The sequence below is a fragment of the Spea bombifrons genome, chromosome 4 (assembly GCF_027358695.1).
Source record: "Spea bombifrons isolate aSpeBom1 chromosome 4, aSpeBom1.2.pri, whole genome shotgun sequence".
In the NCBI taxonomy this organism is placed as follows: Eukaryota; Metazoa; Chordata; class Amphibia; order Anura; family Pelobatidae; genus Spea; species Spea bombifrons.
This window is the reverse complement of record NC_071090.1, coordinates 92,283,803-92,304,825: the sequence shown is the minus strand read 5'-3', so window position 1 is coordinate 92,304,825 and position 21,023 is coordinate 92,283,803. Positions and strand designations below refer to the sequence as shown.

Sequence of the window (21,023 nt, the reverse complement as noted above, 5' to 3'; positions counted from 1 at the left end):
TCAGTGTTTCTATTGTCCCCCTATCTGTGATTAATGATGGGACCTGAGGGGGGAGAAGCTTCTCCCAACATGTGACCCCTTTGTTAGACTGAGACAGTGAGGGTGTCCTCAGGCTGGTTCAGTAACCGATAGGTGGCAGCAGAAGAACACGGAGATACCAACTGCCTAAACAAACATAAAGGGGGTTAAAATAAGGGATAGAAAAAAAAAACTTATACAAGATGGCGTCTGACTGGAGGGAGCCCCTCTCTGCATCCCCGGGCTGGTGAGAGAGGGGCGCAGGCAGCCTGGCTGGGGGGATCCTCAATACATGGCGCTGGGAAAGCTGTCTTGGCTGTGGGGTTTGCACTGGGCTGGCTGCGTCCTGGTGGCGGCTGTAGGTAAGAGCGGGGCTGATGTGATACAGCAGACATTTGATGTGCGAGCTTTGGGTGCAGAGATAACATAAAGGGTGGGTGGGGGGGATTGTATGCAAGGCATTGGCGTCCAATGGGTTAACCACAGAGTGGCACTCGATCTGCCCACTGTTGCCACATGTCAGTGGCGTGTGTTGCCAGGATTCGGGTCCTTGTGTGGCAGGGATGTGGGCATCCTAATCAGTATCGCCTAAAAACAATTAATGAAGTTGGCTTTATTAACCCCTTAAGTGTTTGGCATCTCAGCGCAGCGGCAGCGATGGGTCATTAAATGCAGAGTCCAAGATGATTGTGCAGAGAGAGATGCCATGCGTGTGGCACAGGGCGAGCGTTCTACATGCCTTACACAGATGCATGCGAGTGTTCTCTTTTAGATCATGGCAGTTCTCGGTGCTTTTTCGCATGAAATCCTTTGTATCGCTGTATTTTGTGCACATTTTCACTATTAGCACAGATAAGCTGGCATAGTGCCATCTGTTAAGAGGATTGGCATCATGTACATACATTTATGCAATGGCACATTCACTTATATCTCTAAAAGAAATTGCATACCTTTTAATATAATCAAATATTTTTATGCCAAACATGCCGATCTGCTAATAGATACACACATTGTGCAAAACTGGTAACATGAAACTGTCACACGTTTTTGTGTTTTGAGTTCTTTGTGTCCCATGAAAATAATTAACTGCACATAATTAAAGTGTGCCGGTATGCCTGTCATATGTAATCATTTGTGGATGATCTGGTCTGATCCTAAACAGTTTATTTCCCAGGACTGGTGATTCAATGAATCAGTCTTGAAATGTTTCCTTCTGGGACACTCCCTAGGTCCTTCAGTAGGACATGTATCTAGGGTGTTTAGCCTGGGAACCTCATTTGTCTTTACATAAACCAGCCTCCATGTACTGTTGGAAGTGAAATGGGTAAGAGTGACCCACAAATATCAGGCAGTGAATACTTCCATATTATGTATCCATAAGACTTGGAAACCCCACTGATTCCATAAACTGGATTACTTTAACTACAGGAAATCTCCATTAGAGCCTCAGATTAGTCTTTTCACTTGGGGAAGACTCAACAACCAACTTTCTAGTGGTTCTTTAGCATGCCAAATGTGCTTTCAATCATCTATGGTGTCTACAATGACCACCATTAAAGAACTGTGTTTTCCAGAAGAACACTCCTGTGCAACATAGATGTTCTTTTTAAAGAACCTCCCTTCTGTGGTTTTATCACAAATCCACAGGAGTAATTCACTAACATATGAATTGTTGGTGAGGAAACCCTAATATGCCCTAGATCTACTTTGTCTACTTTGCCTTATTGGAAATCCACCCACATCCCAGTGACAGACAAATAACTCCTGACTTTGGGACAACTGTGATTTTGGTTTGTTTAATTTAGTTTCAAAGAGTGGTGATATAATGACCAGTTTCCTAATGATTGGACTATTTCATAGGTTGGTACTGAGATAACACTGCTTCTAATATTATCAATAAACCCCTGGTGTGTATCTCTATAGCTAAAAATAAAAAGAAGAACTTTTGGTCGTAACTGATCTAACTTGAGTAACTGACTGTCCCATTCCGAATCCTGGGGCTGTTTACCAATCACACACTCTGATCTTTTGTAGCTATTATTTTCAAACTAAATGCAAGAGGGTTTTGATCCATCTCAATTGTCTTTGAGAGAAAAAAGAGATGCATATTAGTCCTAGTGAGAGAGATAGTTAACCCATTCACTATGAATTGTAGCATTTGCCAAAAATTAGAGGTGGAACTGAATGCAAAAACAACATTTTTTAAACTAAGCTGATCAACAGCAGGGTGAAAATCTACACCTGCAACATAAGGACTAGCAAGTGTCCAAAGATCAGCTCCGGACACTGGCCCAAGGTCTGCTAAGATAATATTTAACAGCAAATGGTCCTGTTGGTCACAGGGTCATGCATTTCAACTCACGTGGTATAGGTGGGCATTTTAAGTAACCCTTTCATTGCCTCACCAAATTGGGAAACTGGGCAGTGGCCTTTAATGAAGCATAATGCGTTGATTGTCCCTTTTAAGTTCACCAGCCATAAACAGGATTTAACATTACTTTGTAAAGTAAAACAATCTATTTGTTGTGAAAATAATGGGTCCTGGCACTCTGAATTGCAGTGAGATGAAGCTTTGTGACATGAGTTATGTATAAATATATTTTGATTTATAGAGAGCCCACAGATGTTCTTTCTGATTTATACTTAACAGTACATTATAGGAGGTTGGGTATAATCAGGATATATACAAAGGAGCTGCAAACTTAACATATACATTAGGATAGGAGGTCCCTGTCCAGCAGGGCTTACAATTAAGTCGATAATAGGAGACATACAGATGCAATACGTGGCAGGAGGAGCAAATATAATTTATTAGGAACAGCCTCTAAGTAGAAGTAACAGTGGCTGAAACAGTGAAATAATTTAAAGGTGCATGGGATAGGCATACAGCTATCCCGTATGTAAGACAAGATCAATCAGTCTACATCAGACTGGGCAGACGAGGTGGACTGAATGGTTCTTATCTGACAACAAATTTGATGTTTTTAAGTTTGTGTATTATTAGAGTTTTACCATTAAAAGTTGATCTTTTTGGTTGGTTCTAAATTTATAAGGACTTGAAACATGTCAAATGTCTAGGAAGTTCCCGAGGCCCCTGCAGCAAGTGCTTCTCACATATCCTGAAATACTTCAGTGGTTCCCCTCTTCACCAAATGTAGGGCTTTTAACGTAAATAGCAAAAAAACAAAAATCTAGAGCGCTATATTGCTTTTGTATGGCAGTGTGTTCATATAACACTGCATGTGTATGTCAGTGGTAAATGTTGTGTGCATAATATGGTTAGGGCAGAGGATGTGTGCCAAAGAAGGGTTTATACATAACTCTGTTAGTTCAGTGTTTGTGTCATTTTAGAGTTCACTGTTATAAAACGGCAGCCATCTGTATTCATTCTCTGAACATTGTTACAAAGTTCTATTGCTATGAATATTCTGTAGTAAGTGTATCACTTCTCTACTTCTAGTGGTATATAGTTTGAGGCTAATTTAAAGTGGCAATGGTTGCCATTTTTTTCTTTTAATGCATCAGTGTTGTAGACTGTGTTCATGTCACTGATGCGGTCCTTTTATTGAGAGGGAGTTTCATTTAGTGGCGGCTGTTCACCTCCTGGCATGCTGAGTCGGACTAAGCACCCAGTGCTTTCTCTGCTAGTAACATGGTTGAGGATTGGACCCTGTCAGCTACCGTCCAACACAATGCTATGCCAACCTACTGATTCAGTTAACACGTCGTCAAGTCAAAAGAGGAGAGAAAAACTCTGCAGAACAAAGGGAGACAGCAGAGAAATCAAATTAACTAATTTAATTCAATTAAGAGGGCAACATGTAAAAAAAATGGATATTGTGTTACAATTGTGACAATTTACAACCAGTGTTTAACACAGAAAGTGTTGCATAAACAAGAATCAAAGTGATATGAATTATTTCTGAGTTGATACATCACTTTACTAATTGTGTTAATTGGGGAAAAAATCAACACCCAATTGCCTCTTTAATGGAAATATAAAGAAAATATGAAGCTAATGTAGATTCCTGTTTAAAATCAGGCTGCCAACTGTGCCCATTTGGTGCCGGACTCCCATAATTAGAGGCTTCCAAAAAAACCTGTTTAGGATTGTAGGAATTTTTGTCAATCTCAATTTGCATCTTTCCTGAAGTCACATTCTGAGTCTGTTTGCCTTATGAAACCTGACTCAATTTTAATATCACTTGCTATATCAAAATACGCAGTCCATGAACTCAACAACAAATTATTAATCCACATAATGGGGGGGGGGTGATCACTTAACCTAGAGAGAGGAAACAATTCTAAATACATGGTGTGAATAGAAAGGTGCACAGTGTGACTTTATCTGCAGCTTTTTATTTAGATTTATGCAACTAATATTTTAATAGCGCATATTTCTGATTATACAGTAATGATGTAATATACATGCCATACACATGGGCTGTGTTCACTAATAAGCTAATAAGCTTCATTAAGTGCAGCGCAGACTCCCACTCCCATTTACTCATAGGACCACATAATCATATTTAATGCTTATAAAGATTTTTCAAATCCTTTGTTTCAAAAAATGTGTCTATAGATTAATTGAAGTACCACATATGTATTAAAATGACTCCATATATATATACATTTCCTAGCAGGGGTTTTTCTATATTAATTACTGTAATTGCTAGGGAATTTGCTTTTCACATTTTGCTATTCCCTTTTCATGGGAGGTGGACGGTTATTGCAATCTTACATGTTTACAAGGTAAAAAAAATATTATGCAGGTTTTGCCCTACATACAGCTCAACTAAAATAAAATAGTCACTAACTTTTAAGCTAGATCCCAAACAATTAAGCAGAGTGGCACAGAAAAACACAAGCTATAGGTAGTTAAGATATATTTAATGTTTCAAAAATCTATGTCATTGATAGATACTTTAAAAAGAATGCTTTTATATTATTAAAAAATGCAAACTTTCCAATAATCCTAAAGGGAGACTCCAGCCATCATATGCACATTTAATACTTAGCACCTGTTCTTCATGTGATGTTACACATTCAGCGAGCGAACAATGTCAATCAGGAAAGCACAAAGTAAACTGGGCCCCCAGAAACCTGATAAGGGTTGTGTATTAGAATTTATTGAAAGACCTGACCTAGGGTTTCTTAAAGACATATAATAACATAATAATAGGGCATTATCACAATATTTTGTATTCATTTCCAATTAGGACTCCTCCTGAGACTCCTTTCCCTATGTCTATTCATTAGTCGTCTTGGTAATAATAACAATAATGTCATCTTAGTCCTGTGTTTATCTCGTAGTATTTGGGTGTTACCATAATTCACTATGATTAGCATCTCTCTGTAGCAGCCTTGATTAAGATAAACTAGCATGATTTTTTATTTAATAAAACTCTTCTTTTCGTGGATCTGTATTGGAGAGATTTCAGTGTGTGGTATGTACAGATCAATGTTTGTGTATTTATACTGTATTGTATGCATCAACTACATTGTATTGACTTTTCACGACCCTGCTTATTGACATTTCATTGCAGTCTGTCTTTCTTACACAAAGAATCTGTAGCGCACTTTATCCTTATTATTGATGACTGGGTGTCTGTAATACAAAGCAGTTTATGCTTATTATAAATCAGTGTGTATCGATAATTGACAGCTGTTTGCTTATTTTACAAATTAGTATATGTATATCATTTAGACCAGCATATTAATACTACAGTTTATGTTGTGTGTCTTTAAATAATATTCTGTTTGTATGTCAATTGTAGGGAAGTGTTTGTCTATCAGTGCACTAGCCTATTGTAAATAGAGAAGTGGCCTGCATCAAATTTTGCTTCTGTAAATTCAAATTATTATGTGATTTACTACTTCATAGTCTATGTTTACCTATTGTGTAGTGGTGCAGCAGTATAAATCAATAAATAATAATCACACTGACTACTCTCAACCTCACTGATGCGTACTCATACTGACCACCCATAGCCACAGTGATGCAAACTCAGACATATTGACTTCCCATAGTCATACCAACAACTGCCAAAGGCAAATGATGGCTGGCAAAATTCAGCCCAAGGAGCAAGTCCAGCCAAACAACCTAGTAATAAAGTGGCTTCAAATACTCAAATAGCGTACAACAGGCTCCTGTTCTATCCACAATACAGATAAAGAATGCATGCAAAACCTATACAAATTACAGACAATGATCCAGTCATTACAGACGTACCATCTTTCTGACTCAGTAAATCCAGGATAGTTGTAAAACACTCAGAAAGCTTCAGGTAGTGCCTCAAAATATTTAAATCAGATCAGCCCAGGGGATGGTTCCCCTGTCCATCTTGCCAGCCCTCCCCTGGGCAGTGGGTCCCATAAAGATACTATAAAGATAGTGATTTGTATATACGTTATAATACACTATAGTCTGTAATTAATATTTTGAAGGGGCTTATAAAACTCAGTCCTAACTGATTAGGATCTTATAGCTGGGATCTTTCTGGGGTTTTAACCTGGAGTCTCCAGGTGAAATGCTGCTTCCAGAGGTCTCCAAGTCATTTCCTTCTTTCTCCAGCAAGGCAGCAGTGTTTGGCCGCACCTACTTCCAGCACACTTATGAAGGGATTGTGCCAAGCGAAATGGGATAGCTGGCAATTTAAAGACTGCACTCACAATGTTGAAGCCAGCACAGACTGATCAAACTTCCCACGTTACTTCATAAAACATTAATTCAGTGGTTGGATATTTTTAAACCTTTTATAATGTTTTGTTCTAGAGGAGGGAAATGATAATCGAATAAAAACACCATGAGACTTCATTCTGCCAATTTTATGTTTGTGAAACATAAAGACACAAAGTCAGGGTGCCGGATGCCGCAAGGTTATGGGAATCTTTGAGCTGCCTGGCAGCTCCTGCCCTTCTCTGTTCTTCTCTGTGCGGACGGATGTGGATGTGAAATGATCACAGGATGAAAGCTCTGACCTTGCCCCTGGTGGCAAGATCCCTAGTTACGTCTCTGCCTCAGAGATAGGGTGAAATATGGAAAACATTTACTTAAACCGAAAAAGTCCTCTTAAAATTTCAAAACTTGTTCTTCTCTATTCCAGGTGAGAGCGCCTGGTTGGACCTCAGCTGCCGTTCAGGCCCCACGCATACTGTCCTCCTGCCAGGGCAAGAAGCATTGTTACAATGTGACCTGGATAATGAGAAGGGTCCTCCAAACATCACATGGTGGAAGGATGAAAAGCAACTGGTCGCCAAGGAAACCCTGAGAATTCTTCCAAATGGGACACTGGTCATATCTCAGGGTGATGGAGATAACATTGAGGGAAGTTACTTCTGCATAATCCAAACCTCCTTTGGGGTTGTGATGGGCAGAACTGGAAAAGTCACACTGGCAAGTGGGTTCTGCAACACGTCTTATTACAGTTTTATTACTTTATTGACTATAGATTTAAGTCACCAACTGTTATTTCAATTTGTTCCCAGGCAATGGTTCTTAAATAATTATGGCAAAGACATTTAGACAGTTTTATGCTTCCAACTTTGTTGCATTGTGAGGAAGGCCCTTTGTGTTCTTGCATGACTGTGCCCCAGTGTGCACAACAAGGTCCATAAAGATATGGTTATTTGAGCTTGGTGTGGAGGAGCTTGAGTGACCTTTACAGAGTTCTGTCTTTAACCCTACTAAACACCTTAGGACTTCTCGTCCAACATCAGTGCCTGATCTCACAATTGCTTTTTTTAGCTGAATGGGCAAAAGTTCCACACACTCCAAAATTTTGTGGAAAGCCTTCCTTGAAGAGTGGAGGCAAAGGAGGGGGAAGGCAACTCCATATTAATGCCCATGGTTTTGGAATGGGATGTCCAAAAAACTCACATACTTTAGAGTTATTGACATAAATAATGAAAATAATGTGTTAATGTAGGCTTTCATGACTTCAGAGCTCTTTTCTTCATATGAGAAAGGTTTAGTTGTAGCTGATCGAGTCATCATTACTTTGAGCTCAATGCCTGGCTTGACCTGGCACAAAAATGGAGGTGGCACGACTGCTGTCATCCAGGAGAACACACACCCTAGAAATTCTTCACCCTGAAAAACCTGGCAAGTGGCTGAGCCCCAAGATAAAAGTACAGGCCTTTGATGATTTGATGATAACTGGTCATCAGCTACTTTTAAGAATAAAAACATTAGTATTACCATGGTTACAGTTATCAAATAAATAATAAAGATATTGCTAAATCAGCTTGCAAACATACAAAAACCTTGTCTGATCCCTTCTATGATACAGGGTTTATACAGTGTTAAACTATAGATTCCCCTTACCTGTCAATCTCCAAATGAATAATACATCAATTAAAAAACACAAAAAATGTAAATACATTTCTTTTTTTTTTTTAATTTAAAATGCAGATTAGCTCTGATGATGATGGTCGTGGGCATTGTATTTCTTAAAAGTGTGTGCATTGGAGGTGCAAAAAGGTTGTCACACTTGTAGAAAAGTACATTTTAACTCTAGATACTGTCACTTAAAATGGAGAATATGAGAGTCCATACTATTCTAAATACTTTATTACTAGAGCCCTGTGGGCTGTTTGCTTGTCCAAAGCAGGCAAATACTGTTACAGCTTCCTATATGGCTAGTCAGTAGGATTCCAGCCCAGTATTTGTTGAGGGATCATGGGTAATGAACAAAAATGTATATGAGCTTTGCTGTACTTCCGATTTTTGAAATATAAATCTTAATTATATAAAAAAGAAACCTTAAAAATAGTTTAAAAAAAATAAATAAATGAGTTTGACTGGTTTCCAGTATGAGATTTAGAAGTGACGTTCTTATTTAACACATTGCTGGGTACAGTAAGATAAAAACAATCCTTTACCAAAAGGTGCGCATTAAATAGTTTTTTTTTTTAAGTGTTAACACTATGTCAAATCATTGAATATCCCCCAAAATAACTTTGTGTGGACTCCCTGCTCAGAAGAGCTTGCACTTCAGTTAAGAGCCTTGCACACAGTTGAGAAGATGGGTTAGTAATAAGATGTAGAGTGCTTCAGTTGGATGCAGAGATGTGATTTGTGAAATGTTACTTAAAAGCAGTGATTGCAGTGTTTTGCTGAAAGTGGAAAGTTCAGAGGGGTGAATGCTGAATCATTACAACCCTACGATAGCCTATACTTTACAGTATACCTGCCCATAACAGTTCATACGTGCCTAAAATACAAATAAACTATTACTAAAATAAAAGTGATATCCAGGAATAAGTCATAACTCTGGTTACTAAATTTCTACAGTAAATTAGGAGACAAACTCCATGCTAAACTAAATTTTCAATCATGCAAAAATAGGGGGTTTCCATTCCAATATCTCTTTGTTGGCCGTGAACTAGATTCAGTAGAATGTGGAAGATTAATATCCCACATGGTTTATGGTGGTCTGCATATCTTTTATGTGATAACTTTTGTGATGTGAAAACGACCTGAATTTCTTATTGCATTTAATCAAAGTTTCTGCCATTAGGGTTACCCCCCTTCCACCAGCAGCCTGAGGCTCAGAGTGTGGTTCAGAATGGCCTGGCATGGTTTGAGTGTGGAATCATTGGGTTACCTACCCCAAAGATCACATGGCAGAAAGATAAAGTTCCAATCCCTGCTGATCCTAGGTGAGTAAATAAAAAAAACGGTTATAACGAGCCATAGATATGACACGTTCCTTTGGTCACAAACCACAGGGCAAGGTTGAAACCATGTTTTAAAGAGGAAGTTTTGTTGGAAAACTGCAGTAGGAAAAGCAATCTATTCATGACGCACGTCTGAAGTGAATAAAACAGTCACTCATCTGTGTTATAAGTGTACAATGCATGGCAGATATTACATGTTTTGTCGTCTGCATAGTGGGTAAGATTGTATAAATTACATTACTTGTTATCAGGGATCGTCAAAGTGTCTGTACCAGGACAGTGTCTGTGGCATGGTTTTTGAAGGTGCATAGAACATCATTAAGGTGTCCACCACAGACCTCAGTAAATGTTCACCATGAGAAATGTTGGCGCCTACCCCTGCTTGTTATCCCTCAGCTTCAGATTCTTGAAACTAACAAATATATAACATTTAAATGACATCCATATGTTTTCTTCTCTGAATTTAGCAATATTCTGAATATTCCAAATATTCATCCAGTCTGTGTATTACTAGGGATAGTTTATTAAATATTTCTGTGGTTTTGGTTTCATTTTCAGTTGCCAATTTAGGGAATAGAAATATGAAACAAAAAACAGTTCTGGCTATGGTACAAAAAATTGCCCCGGGCCCCCCAACTTCAACAGCTGGTCTGTGCCATCATTGCCCCCACACAACACACGCTTCATCTCACCCCACTTACACAATTACACATGCATGCTCACACATACAGGTACATATATATATATACATATATACAAACAAATTTTGTTTACATAATAAATACATCCCTCCTCCCGCCCCCGCTTACCGCTCCTGCAGCTTTCCCTCTGGCTGCTTGCGCACTGTGCGAGGCACGACCCCTGTAGTTACGCCAGTGGGTGATCGTGAAATAATAGGGAAATGAAAGGGAAGGCAAATACTTTTGTTTCCATAAGGTTTATTTTAGGGAAGTATAAAGACATTTGAGAGGAGGTATCAGGGGTGAAGGAGGGGGTGCTGGAGGGTCATAGATCTTAGCATTTTTTTCTGTTTGCAGATTTGTCACCCTTTCTTCAGGTGTCCTTCAGATCTCCGGTGTCCAGGAGGAGGACGCAGGCTTATATCGTTGTGTAGCAAGCAATATACTGAGTACCAGATATAGCAATGAGGCACAACTGTTATTAAAACAAGGTATTAGCTTACTTGCTATTCATTATGTCATTGGTTCTCGTGGAAGTCGTAAGTACTTTTGGTTAGATTAGGACATGGACATTTTAACTCGAGTATAGGCGAGTCTATCGTTGACTAATTCTATTATTGACGTAATTGTGGTCAAAAAGAGATATTTTAAAATATGTAAAATGATCTACTTACATAATTGAGTATGGGTATCATCTACCTGCATATAATTAGGGTTTGTCGCAAGAGATGAAAAGCTGTGCATTTAAAGAGATAAATGGAACATTTTCTAAGAGCAGGGAGATTAACCTTGTATTTATTGTTTATTGTGAACTGCAGTGATGGATGTAACTTTGGCATAAAGACTTCAAAGTGGGAATACTTTTAATGGTAACTAAACTGAATTTTTACTTTCAAATACCTGACTTCTCTTCTACAGATTTAGAAAATTTGACTAAGGAGCTAACCATCAGCAGAGCTCCGCGGAACCTGACAGTGGAAGCAGGTCAGAGTGCGGTTATGGAGTGCACATATGAGGGAGATGTGTCACCACTGGTCTCTTGGACTCGTCAGGGTGAGATATCTGTACATTCCAAATATTACTTTATTGAAGAAGTGACGAAAACAGCTGAAATGTCCTGTTTTCAGTTGCCTTGAATTCAGTTTACATTTACCGCCAATAAATACATTTAGGGTAATATGATGTCAGCTCAGGCTTTCCATGTTTAATGTCTCAAGAAACCGTTTAATGCTTTAAGCATTTACAGTATGTGAGAAGCTGTGTCAAGCAGTAAGTCAGAGCCTCTTTGCATACCCCAACATAATAGCTGAAAGTGACCTTACAGTTGTCTCGAGTCTTCCTGGCTAAAACAAAAAGGTAAAGAAATGCTTACACTAACACTTGTCTCAGGTTTTAGCATAAGCATTTATTCACCTTTTTGTCATAGCCCCTTTAATGATTTATTTATCTCCTAAATGGCTTAACCTGGTCTTATGTATTATATGACTAACATTCCTGGTTCTTTGTTCAAGATTCTCTTTCTTGTGCACTAGAATTTTGTTTTTTTTTAATCAAATACTATGGTGCTATTAGAGTGAACCCAATGCATATGCAATATATTTACAAGGGGCAGAGAGGGTCTGGCACTCCAGTTTTTGGAGACATGAGGACTGAGCATCACGGGAGCCCTTGATGAAACAGACTGCTCCTGTCTGTAGTGTTTTCTTCCGTATTAGCATGCTCCAGACTTTTTTGTACTAACCCTATTTATTCTGCACCTGGAATGCTATGTCCTCTCTTAGCACGGAGCCAGAAAGTCTCCAGACTACTTGGTGATGAATCACACTATGGAAGAATGGATAATGTAAAGTGCCAGTAGGATAATTCCATTTTGATGTAACATACTTTTGGTGTAATTTCTGTCTCCACCTTACAGATGAGCAGCCAATCTCTTCAGATGTTGTCCTGCTGGGAAAGACCAATCTCCTGATTCAACATGTCCAACCTCATCATGCTGGAGTTTATGTTTGCCGAGCTAACAAACCACTTAGCCAACATTTTGTCACCTCAACAGCTCACCTTCATGTATTGGGTGAGCAGTTTTTGGGCACAGAAAATGTGCTATTAAGTCATCATTCAATCAGAAAGTGACCACAGCTCAGAAGCAAAGTGCATATAAATAATGCACGCAGTAGGACTTCACTCAACAAACAGAACAATATGTTTACTACAAACACCCTGCTTTAGGATTTAGAGTCTAAGCAAATAATGAATTTCCTTTTAATAACACTGGCATACAAAAGGTTAAATGAAGAGGTTAATGTAAGTCACCCACCATGCTTGGGCTATGACCAGTGCAGGCCTGATTTTATTTGTAGAACACTTCATTCAAGTATGCAAACAGTTAAATGGGGGAATTGCTTTCACACTTTGACAAAAGGTGTGCAACTGTGCAACTTAGCCAGCTTGTGAAAGTTTTTGTATCTAGATTGATCGCCATCTAATCTCAGGCACTCAGTTATATATTCTGTACCTTCTGGATTCAGAATACTAGATTTATTGCACTAACACAAATTATGTTCTTTTAGTGCCCCCAGTTATCATTCAACCTCCAGAGACAATCACAAGAGCCAGAGCTGGTACTGCTCGCTTTGTGTGCCGGGTAGAGGGAGAACCAGAACCCTCTATTTCCTGGCTGAAGAACGGGCATGTGTTGCACTCCAATGGGCGAGTGAGAATTCAGGTCCGAGGCAGCCTTGTCATTACGCAGATTGCCCTGGAGGATGCTGGCTACTATCAATGTATTGCAGAGAATGTCTTGGGCAGCTCTTGTGCCACTGCAAAGCTGTATGTGACGGTGCAAGATGGCCTGCCTGGCCCACCACAAGCTGTAAGAGCGCAGGCTGTGTCCAGCAAGTCTGTGACTGTGACCTGGGCGCAGCCAGAGAACAACTGGGAACGAGTCATAGGATTCTCTCTGCACTACACCAAAACTGGAGGTACGTCTTTTAATTGGCCATCAACTAATATATAGGAGTAAGCAAAGCAAAGCTGACATGGACACTCAGCTATCCACTCCATGGCTAGGAGTGGTGCCTCAATATACTTAACAGACCATCAAATTAAACATCTGTCTGTTTTAATGACATTCTCAATTACACATCATTCTGAATGCGTCTATCTCTACCAGGTTCTGACAACATGGAGTACCAGTTTGCAGTCAACAATGACACCACAGAGTTCAATGTGAGAGATCTGGAGCCAGGGACCAGTTACACCTTCTACCTGGTGGCATATTCCCAGCAGGGTGCCAGTCGTGCCTCACATCCAGTCATGGTGCAAACCTGGGATGATGGTATGGAGCCAGAATATTGAATCTATGTGAAATCTTGTTATAGATTGAACCACGGTCTGAGTTTATATGGAGATCGGGTTGATGGTATCTAGTTAAAACATACGTTTATATTCAGCTGACACAAAGAGAATAGCATAGCCAGTTGCTGGGTCAAATAACCGTATTAAAGTATTGCATTTAAATTAATTTTTAAACCTTTTATTTATTAATGCCATCTGTTGGTCTCACTCCATCTATCAGTTCCAGGTGCTGCTCCATCTCTGTCCCTTAGTAGTGAAACTCCAAATGATATTCGCGTCAGTTGGATTCCACTAGCTCCGGAGCTTACCAACGGACACATCATTAAATACCGCATTGAATATTGCACCCAGAAAAATGGTATGTCAATGCTGCTTATACAAGTCTACAAGATATCAGCTCATCCAAATGAAACATTTGCCCCTATGGTGCCTCTGACCATCCCCAATGAAGGTGTCATATTTGAAACACCTGAAATAAGGTGTATGGGCTAGTTGTTTTAAGAAACTACAGACAGTACACTGCTGTGCATGTGACATTATTTGTCTACAGGACCTTTTTTACACCATGGGGAAGCCCAACTGCTGTTTGTCCCTGGAGAGACCAGAAAAGTATATCTGGCCCTGTACGCAACCAGTGTATCCATTAGGATGATCTCATTGACCAGTTTTTCAGGGCATATATACATTTCACATGATTCTGACCAGCATATGTAAAATACATAACTGAGTAATGATTTCCTCCTGTTAGGTTTTACATCCCATATGCCGCAAAGCAGCAATTTACATGTGCTGGTCAGTAACATAATAAATCTTTATGTCCTAGAAAAAAATGGCGAATTTAGTCACCCTGGTAGCCACGTCATCGCTACCTAATGTACACTCCCTGGACATTGTGTCATTCTATTATAGTTGTGCTACACATTTTGCAAGTGTAATTTAATTATAATAATGCACTTTTTGTTGAAATACATGGTCATTTTAATGCTGGGTAAACAGTGTGGGGAAAAAACAGAATCCCACTGAGCAACTCCAATTAAGGGATTTTCTTGTCTGTACAGATACAATTCACTCCTTAGAAGTTGCAGGAGACGAGACCCAGGTAACCTTGGTACCTCTGCAACCCAACAAGCTGTACAAAGTACGGATCTCGGCCAGCACTACAGCGGGGTTTGGTGCCTGGTCAAATTGGATACAGCACCGCACACCTGAGCGAGGCAACCAGACTCAAGGTATTGGCACCCGGTGTAAAGTTGAATATAGAGAGGCACTGTCATCATGTAGCACTGTGTGAAAATGAGTATAGCTATTCAATGGTTGTTTACATCATGTGATGCTGAATAATGCTATGTGATGTACAATGTGAACTTAGGTTTGGCCACTCAATATAATGAGCACTCGACAGTACGTAATAGTAGATGTGATCACTCAGGATTATAGAAAGCTAGGTGGTCAAAAGAATAAAAGAGCGGAGGTGGTAGAGGAGATAAAATGTGTGAGACAGAGGAAGAAATGACTGCTGTTTGACCAGAGCGCTTCAGTAAGTAAATGTGGCTTTTCTGTTTAACCCTGTTTTTTTTGTTTTGTTGTGTGCAGTAGATCATCCCCCACTTGAGTTGAAGGTCAGCGCTCGGACATATTCGCTCTCTCTCAGCTGGCAGCTGCCTCCTAGTGAAAACCTAATCTCAGGCTTCAGGCTGTATTATCGAATGGTGTGTCCAGACCCAGAGCTAGGGGTTCCATGCACAAAGCAAGGGGGCAACCTAGATGTGGGACCCATCAAACTGAAAAAGAAGCGAAGACAATATGAAATAACTGAGCTGAGTGCGTTCTTTGTCACATTAAAGCTTTATATAGTTGTTGCATACCCACCCATCTCTGTCCCTCAATGTGACATATACAAATACACATATCCATGTTCAGGGACTACTTTATGTGACCCACACGGCTAACTGGCTTGCTAACTTCATAAACACAGCTATCTCTCAGTAACCCCTCATAGTTACATGGCTACTGAAGTTAACAAAAGACACAAGTCCATTGAGTCAACCTTACAATGATTTCCATTATTACATTGATATACATGACCTATAGATATTGACGGAAAAAAGAAAACAACTGGCCCATTTGGTCTGTAGATGAAGGCAAATATTCTAATCTGAAAATTATTGGACATATGCAGGCAAATCAGCGCACGCATTACGTGCCTGCATTAGACTCCATGGAAATGTGTATGATTGCAATGAGGATGTGGTGTTAATTGATCTTGAGCCATTATTTCATCTGCGCCATCAGCTACTGCACACAGCATGAACTCTGTGTATCTTTTTCCCTAGTGCCTGCACAGATGTATCAAGTTAAGCTGGTGGCGTTTAACAAGAAACAGGAAGGACAGACAGCGGTATGGATGGGGAGAACCAAGCAGGTCCCTTTGTCAGCATCAGGTAGGTAGCGTTAAAACATCAAAGCATTAACCTCACCCGGTCTTCTATAACAGATCCATGTGCTGTATATTATTTTATGCCAGAGGGTCAGGTGACAGTGTTCTTTGCAGAACATTTGGACAATGATAGGTTAAAAATGTACAGCTTACAAATCACTTCCCTGACTGCTTTACCTCTGCCTCCTGCAGATCTGCCAACACAGAAGGTTCCTCGTCTCCCTCCCAGTCATATTGAGGTTGAACCCAACAGCTCGACATCAATGTGGGTGAGCTGGAAGAGGCCGAACTCTGGTGGCACCAAAATTCTGAACTATACAGTGCGTTGTGGCCCCTGGGGAGCAAAGAACTCCTCTCTGGTCACCTATCACAGCAGGTAATGTGGTCTACCGTATTTTTTTTTATGTATCTACAAACCGTAGGTTTAGATGCCTATTTTAGATACTACTTTTTTCTATTTCTTCAGTACCTCTGAAGGGGTTTTGATCACTGGCTTGAAACCTTATACCAAATACGAGTTTGCAGTTCAGTCAAGTGGATTTGGAGTTGACGGGCCATTTAGTAACACAGTGGAGAAGATGACACTTCAAGACAGTGAGTAAGAAAGAGTCAATAGTCATGGCTTCATCAGCTCTTCTGAAAAGACATCTGTGACATGAAATAATTCATTCTAGGTCTGAACCTGTACAACAACCCCCTTCATTTTGCAAGGTGCCAAAATGTAACTAAAGCATAGAGATTGATTCAGCCCCTCTTGTTTGCCTGTTTTTCCTTAGGGTGTATTCCCTAGTTTGTTGGGAAAGTTGTAGAGCTACAGAAAACTTACACTATAAACATTACTAAACCTTTAGCTAACGATTAAGCAGGTTATATGTATTAAAAGTAAGGTTTGCACAATCGTAATGTTAATAAAGTAAAAAAAACTTCCTGCTGCCTGTCTTTTCTCTCTAAATGGTACAGTACTTATGCCTTTGCTTTATCGATATGTCACACACACACTGATATATATGACCAAAAGTAGGTGGATACCTGACCATCACACCTATATGAGCTTGTTAGACATCACATTCTAAATACATAGACATACAGATGAGTGATGGTACAGAGGACAGGTGGCGTTGACGCGCTTCAGCACTCAGCAGCTCCGTGAGTTTGCTGGGTCTGCCACTTTTTGACTGAGCTGTTATCCCTCCTCAGCACTTACAGTGGCATCCTTTGTGGTATCCTATAAAAATGTCACTTTTAATGTCACTGAGCTCTTCAGTATGACCCATTCTACTGCCAAGGTTTGTCTTTGGAGATGGGTGTCTATGTGCTGGATTTGATACACCTGTTAGCAATTAGTGTGGCTGAAACACCTAAAGTTAATATTAGGAAGGGCATCCACACACTTTGTATATAGTGTATATCCTTAATCATGCTAAAATGTGAATCAGAAGTATGACAAAAAAGCGTTGGTGGGCTAATGGTGATTGAAATGCGTTACTTAAACACTAGGTGGCAGTATATTCTAACTTAGGCTGTGAGAATATATTTACTGAAATAAACAGTTTTTGAACCTCTTATTTTCTTAGATTTCAACACTGTAAGAACGTCTTTGTCTAATTCATCCCATTTCTAGGGATTATTTTCCAAGCATTTTTGGTTCACATTTATTTCTATTATGCCTATGAATTCAGTAACAAACTATACTGGTTGATATGCCATCCATGCCATTCTGTTCCATGCCAAATGTAACTACTTGTAACATATAAATCATATCATTTTTCTAAAGGGCCATCCTCACCTCCTGCTGACTTGGTGGTGCACCCTGTATCTCAGTTTTCAGTTCAGGTGCACTGGCGCCCACCTGTGGAATCAAATGGAATAATCGTGCAATATTTAATCATGTTCAGTACCAATAGCAGCTACCCAGATGAAATGTGGACTGTTTTAATCAAAGAAGGTGAGACTTTTGTGGGCACTAGTACCATATGTGGTCAGACCACTGTTCCATCTAAATTGTAATAAAAAGAAAAAAAAAGTCTTGGCATTGTTGAAGTAAGAGCTGCATATGACGTTCCAAAATTTGGACGTAACAAGTAATCTGTTACCTTACAGGAAATGTTTTTAGCACAGATGTACCTGGTTTGCGGAGTGGGACCAAATATTTTTTCAAAATGGGAGCGAAGACAATGACAGGCTGGGGACCATATACCAATTTAATGGAAGTGGAAACTCTACCACCAAGATCTCCAGGCGCAGAAGGTCAGACACTCTGAATTCCTTTACTGATGTTTGCCTTCATTTCATCAAAACTCTCCTCCTAACCACAAAGAGTAACACCTATAGGCATCTTAATGTAAGATCAGGGAGATTTTCACACCATTCTATTCCCAGCAGATGTCCTGGATATGAACTCTGTGACTGGGATCATTGTGGGTGTCTGTGTGTGCCTCCTGTGCCTTCTGCTCTGTATGTGCGCCAGCTTCCAGCAGAGCAAACAAAGGTGAGGGACAATGTGTGCAGAAAAAAACATACAAAAAAGGACTACTACGAACTCTGGAATACCCATGGGTGTCTAGTTTTCAAAAAAATATGGTAAATTAGATGGCTTCAAAGATGTCTCAAATGGGGGTAGAAGGACCAGATATCAAAGTTCCAAGTTGAAAAATGTGCACTTCCTAAACAACCAGAAAAACCCATACATTTGTGGTATCACTGTACTCAGATGTTGCTGAACACATATTGCGGTGGTGTTTCACAGCGATGTATACCAGGACCTAGAAATTTATACCTGAAGTACAATATGTGTGAAAAAAAAAATACTACCACAAAAGGCAAAGTCTGATAGTAGAATTTGTGCATGGAAAGGGTTAAAATACCAGCATATGAAATACCTCGGGGTGTCTAGTTATAAAAATAAATGATTTAATGAGGTAAATATAATTGACCTGCTTTAAAGATGTCCCAAATAGCACATGGGGAATGACCAAATTTGGGGAAAAAATTATTTTGAATAGCAAAAAGCTACTTGTATTTATTGCCCTTATTGCCCTATAGCATGCAAAAACAAGGGGGAAAAAAACATAAAAATACAGGCTAAACACAAGCACTGCAAAAGTGTTAAAACAGCCTTGGTCATGAAGGTTACAAAAAGAAGAAAACAGCCCGGTTCTTTAGGGGTTAAAGTACGTTGTCAACACCTTTCTTGTTTTCATTTTTTTAAATTGCAAAATATTTGTATATAAATCACAATTAACATTTGATCTTTATTCATTTATGTGCAGGGATTCTGGATCCGATTTGGGGGCTAGATCCAACAGGGGCCCTATATCTTATCAAAGGGCAAGGCAGGGATCCTGTTCTCAGAGCCACTGTCAAGACTCACATGAGCTAGAGACCCTCATGCCGCCTCGTCAAGAAGACACCTCTTCTGTGCCAGCACCAGAGGTAACTGACTTGATAGAAGGGCACAGTCTGGTCACACACCCACAGCTGGAAGACAAGAACCAGGTGAAGATGAAGGTATGTGCTAATAAAATGTAGCGCATCTCTACCTAACGTGGTATGGTGTGAACAAACTGCCAACTACGTCCTTTACTTCGTAGCCATCGTGGAATGGATCTGTCACCCAGAATTGGGCTAATCACATCACCAGTTACGCAGAGACCATCACAGGTGAAACAGCTACTGCAGCCAATGGCTCAGCTAATGCTTTACCTATGGGAGGCCTAAGAATGACCTTGCATGACTTTTCTTATGAATCAGTAAAGGTAAGAATGATGCGTCTGAGGTCACTGGGAAAACATGACTACATTTTTTTTCTCTCCTAGCCATGTCTTAGATTATGGAAAATGAACGCAAATCACTCTAACCACTTTTTTTTGTATTCGTCAGCAGACAGATGTAACAAGAAGTCACAGGAATCCAAATCAGAACCAAGTAGAAGCTGACGTCATTGTACACTCTGACTTTTCAGCCTCAGAGAGGAGTGGGCGCTGCACTGGGCTAGAGTCAGAAGAGGAGGAGGATTTAAGCCTGGACCCAGACAAGGACCCTAATGACAGCCTTATCCCAGTATCTAGCCCACTCAAACAGGCTCTGGTATCAGACAATGAATCTAAGGGCTGGCATGAACAGCCTTTAATATCTATCAATACAGAGAGTAATCTGGACACCAGGACCCCCCAAAAGCAGCCTCTTGTTAATGGCTTCCATAGGAATGTAGACGCACAGGAGCTCCAGACAGCAAATGGCATTGATTTTAATGTAGAAGGGGAAGATCCGTGTGCAGAGGATTTATCTCCTGCTTCAATGACCCAGCAGGATCTAATGCAAACCAGTCCTGGGAAACTGTGCCCTGAATCATAAACTAGGGAATCTCTATCCTCCAGTTTTGGTTTTGTGGGATCTGGTGTACCATTTGGAGACTTTAATTCCAGGGAAACATCTCATGAACCAAGTGTGGATCTTGTGAAAACTTGACCAAAAAAATAAACTTCTTAATATTTCCAGCCATGATTTGTAGCCAAAAGCCACAGTCCCCCAGTTGACTTTTTGACATCCTTTAAAAGCAATGCGTATTAAAATGCACATGCACTTCATGAAACGTAAATAAGAAATGGGCATCATTTAATGGCAGACCCTGAGGTGTCATCATGACGGTCCATGGAGATCTTTTGTTCTGTAATGTCATTTTTAGTATTTAGAACAGCGGTACTCAAGCTAAAGTTTGCCAGCTATTGATAAACCACGGATCTCACGATACTCCAGTGTATGGATCCTGGGAGTTGTAGGTCAACAGTTTCAGGAAACTTAAAATAATGATAATGTTTATGGAGGTGCCCCAATGGTGTTCATGAATATTGGTA

The 21,023-nt window shown here is 39.9% G+C and overlaps 1 protein-coding gene across 4 annotated transcripts; it reads left to right on the top strand.

Moving 5' to 3' along the window:
* The first annotated feature begins 174 nt into the window (after positions 1 to 174).
* IGDCC4 (immunoglobulin superfamily DCC subclass member 4) lies at positions 175 to 20,670 on the top strand. Of its 4 annotated transcripts, none has more exons than XM_053463143.1 (20): positions 175 to 380; positions 7,125 to 7,418; positions 9,540 to 9,681; positions 10,737 to 10,870; positions 11,298 to 11,432; positions 12,295 to 12,450; positions 12,947 to 13,357; positions 13,549 to 13,713; positions 13,954 to 14,091; positions 14,792 to 14,962; positions 15,330 to 15,554; positions 16,067 to 16,174; positions 16,363 to 16,546; positions 16,637 to 16,764; positions 17,945 to 18,115; positions 18,271 to 18,417; positions 18,550 to 18,658; positions 19,440 to 19,677; positions 19,761 to 19,925; positions 20,050 to 20,670. In XM_053463143.1, the coding sequence occupies exons 1-20, from the start codon at positions 311 to 313 to the stop codon at positions 20,521 to 20,523; spliced, it is 3,765 nt and encodes a 1,254-aa protein (XP_053319118.1). In that variant the 5' UTR covers positions 175 to 310; the 3' UTR covers positions 20,524 to 20,670. The 4 variants fall into 4 exon arrangements, with proteins under 4 accessions (XP_053319118.1, XP_053319120.1, XP_053319117.1 ...); XM_053463142.1 differs by having other exon boundaries at positions 184 to 380; positions 15,327 to 15,554; XM_053463144.1 differs by having other exon boundaries at positions 185 to 380; positions 15,327 to 15,554; positions 18,553 to 18,658.
* Positions 20,671 to 21,023: the final 353 nt, after the last annotated feature.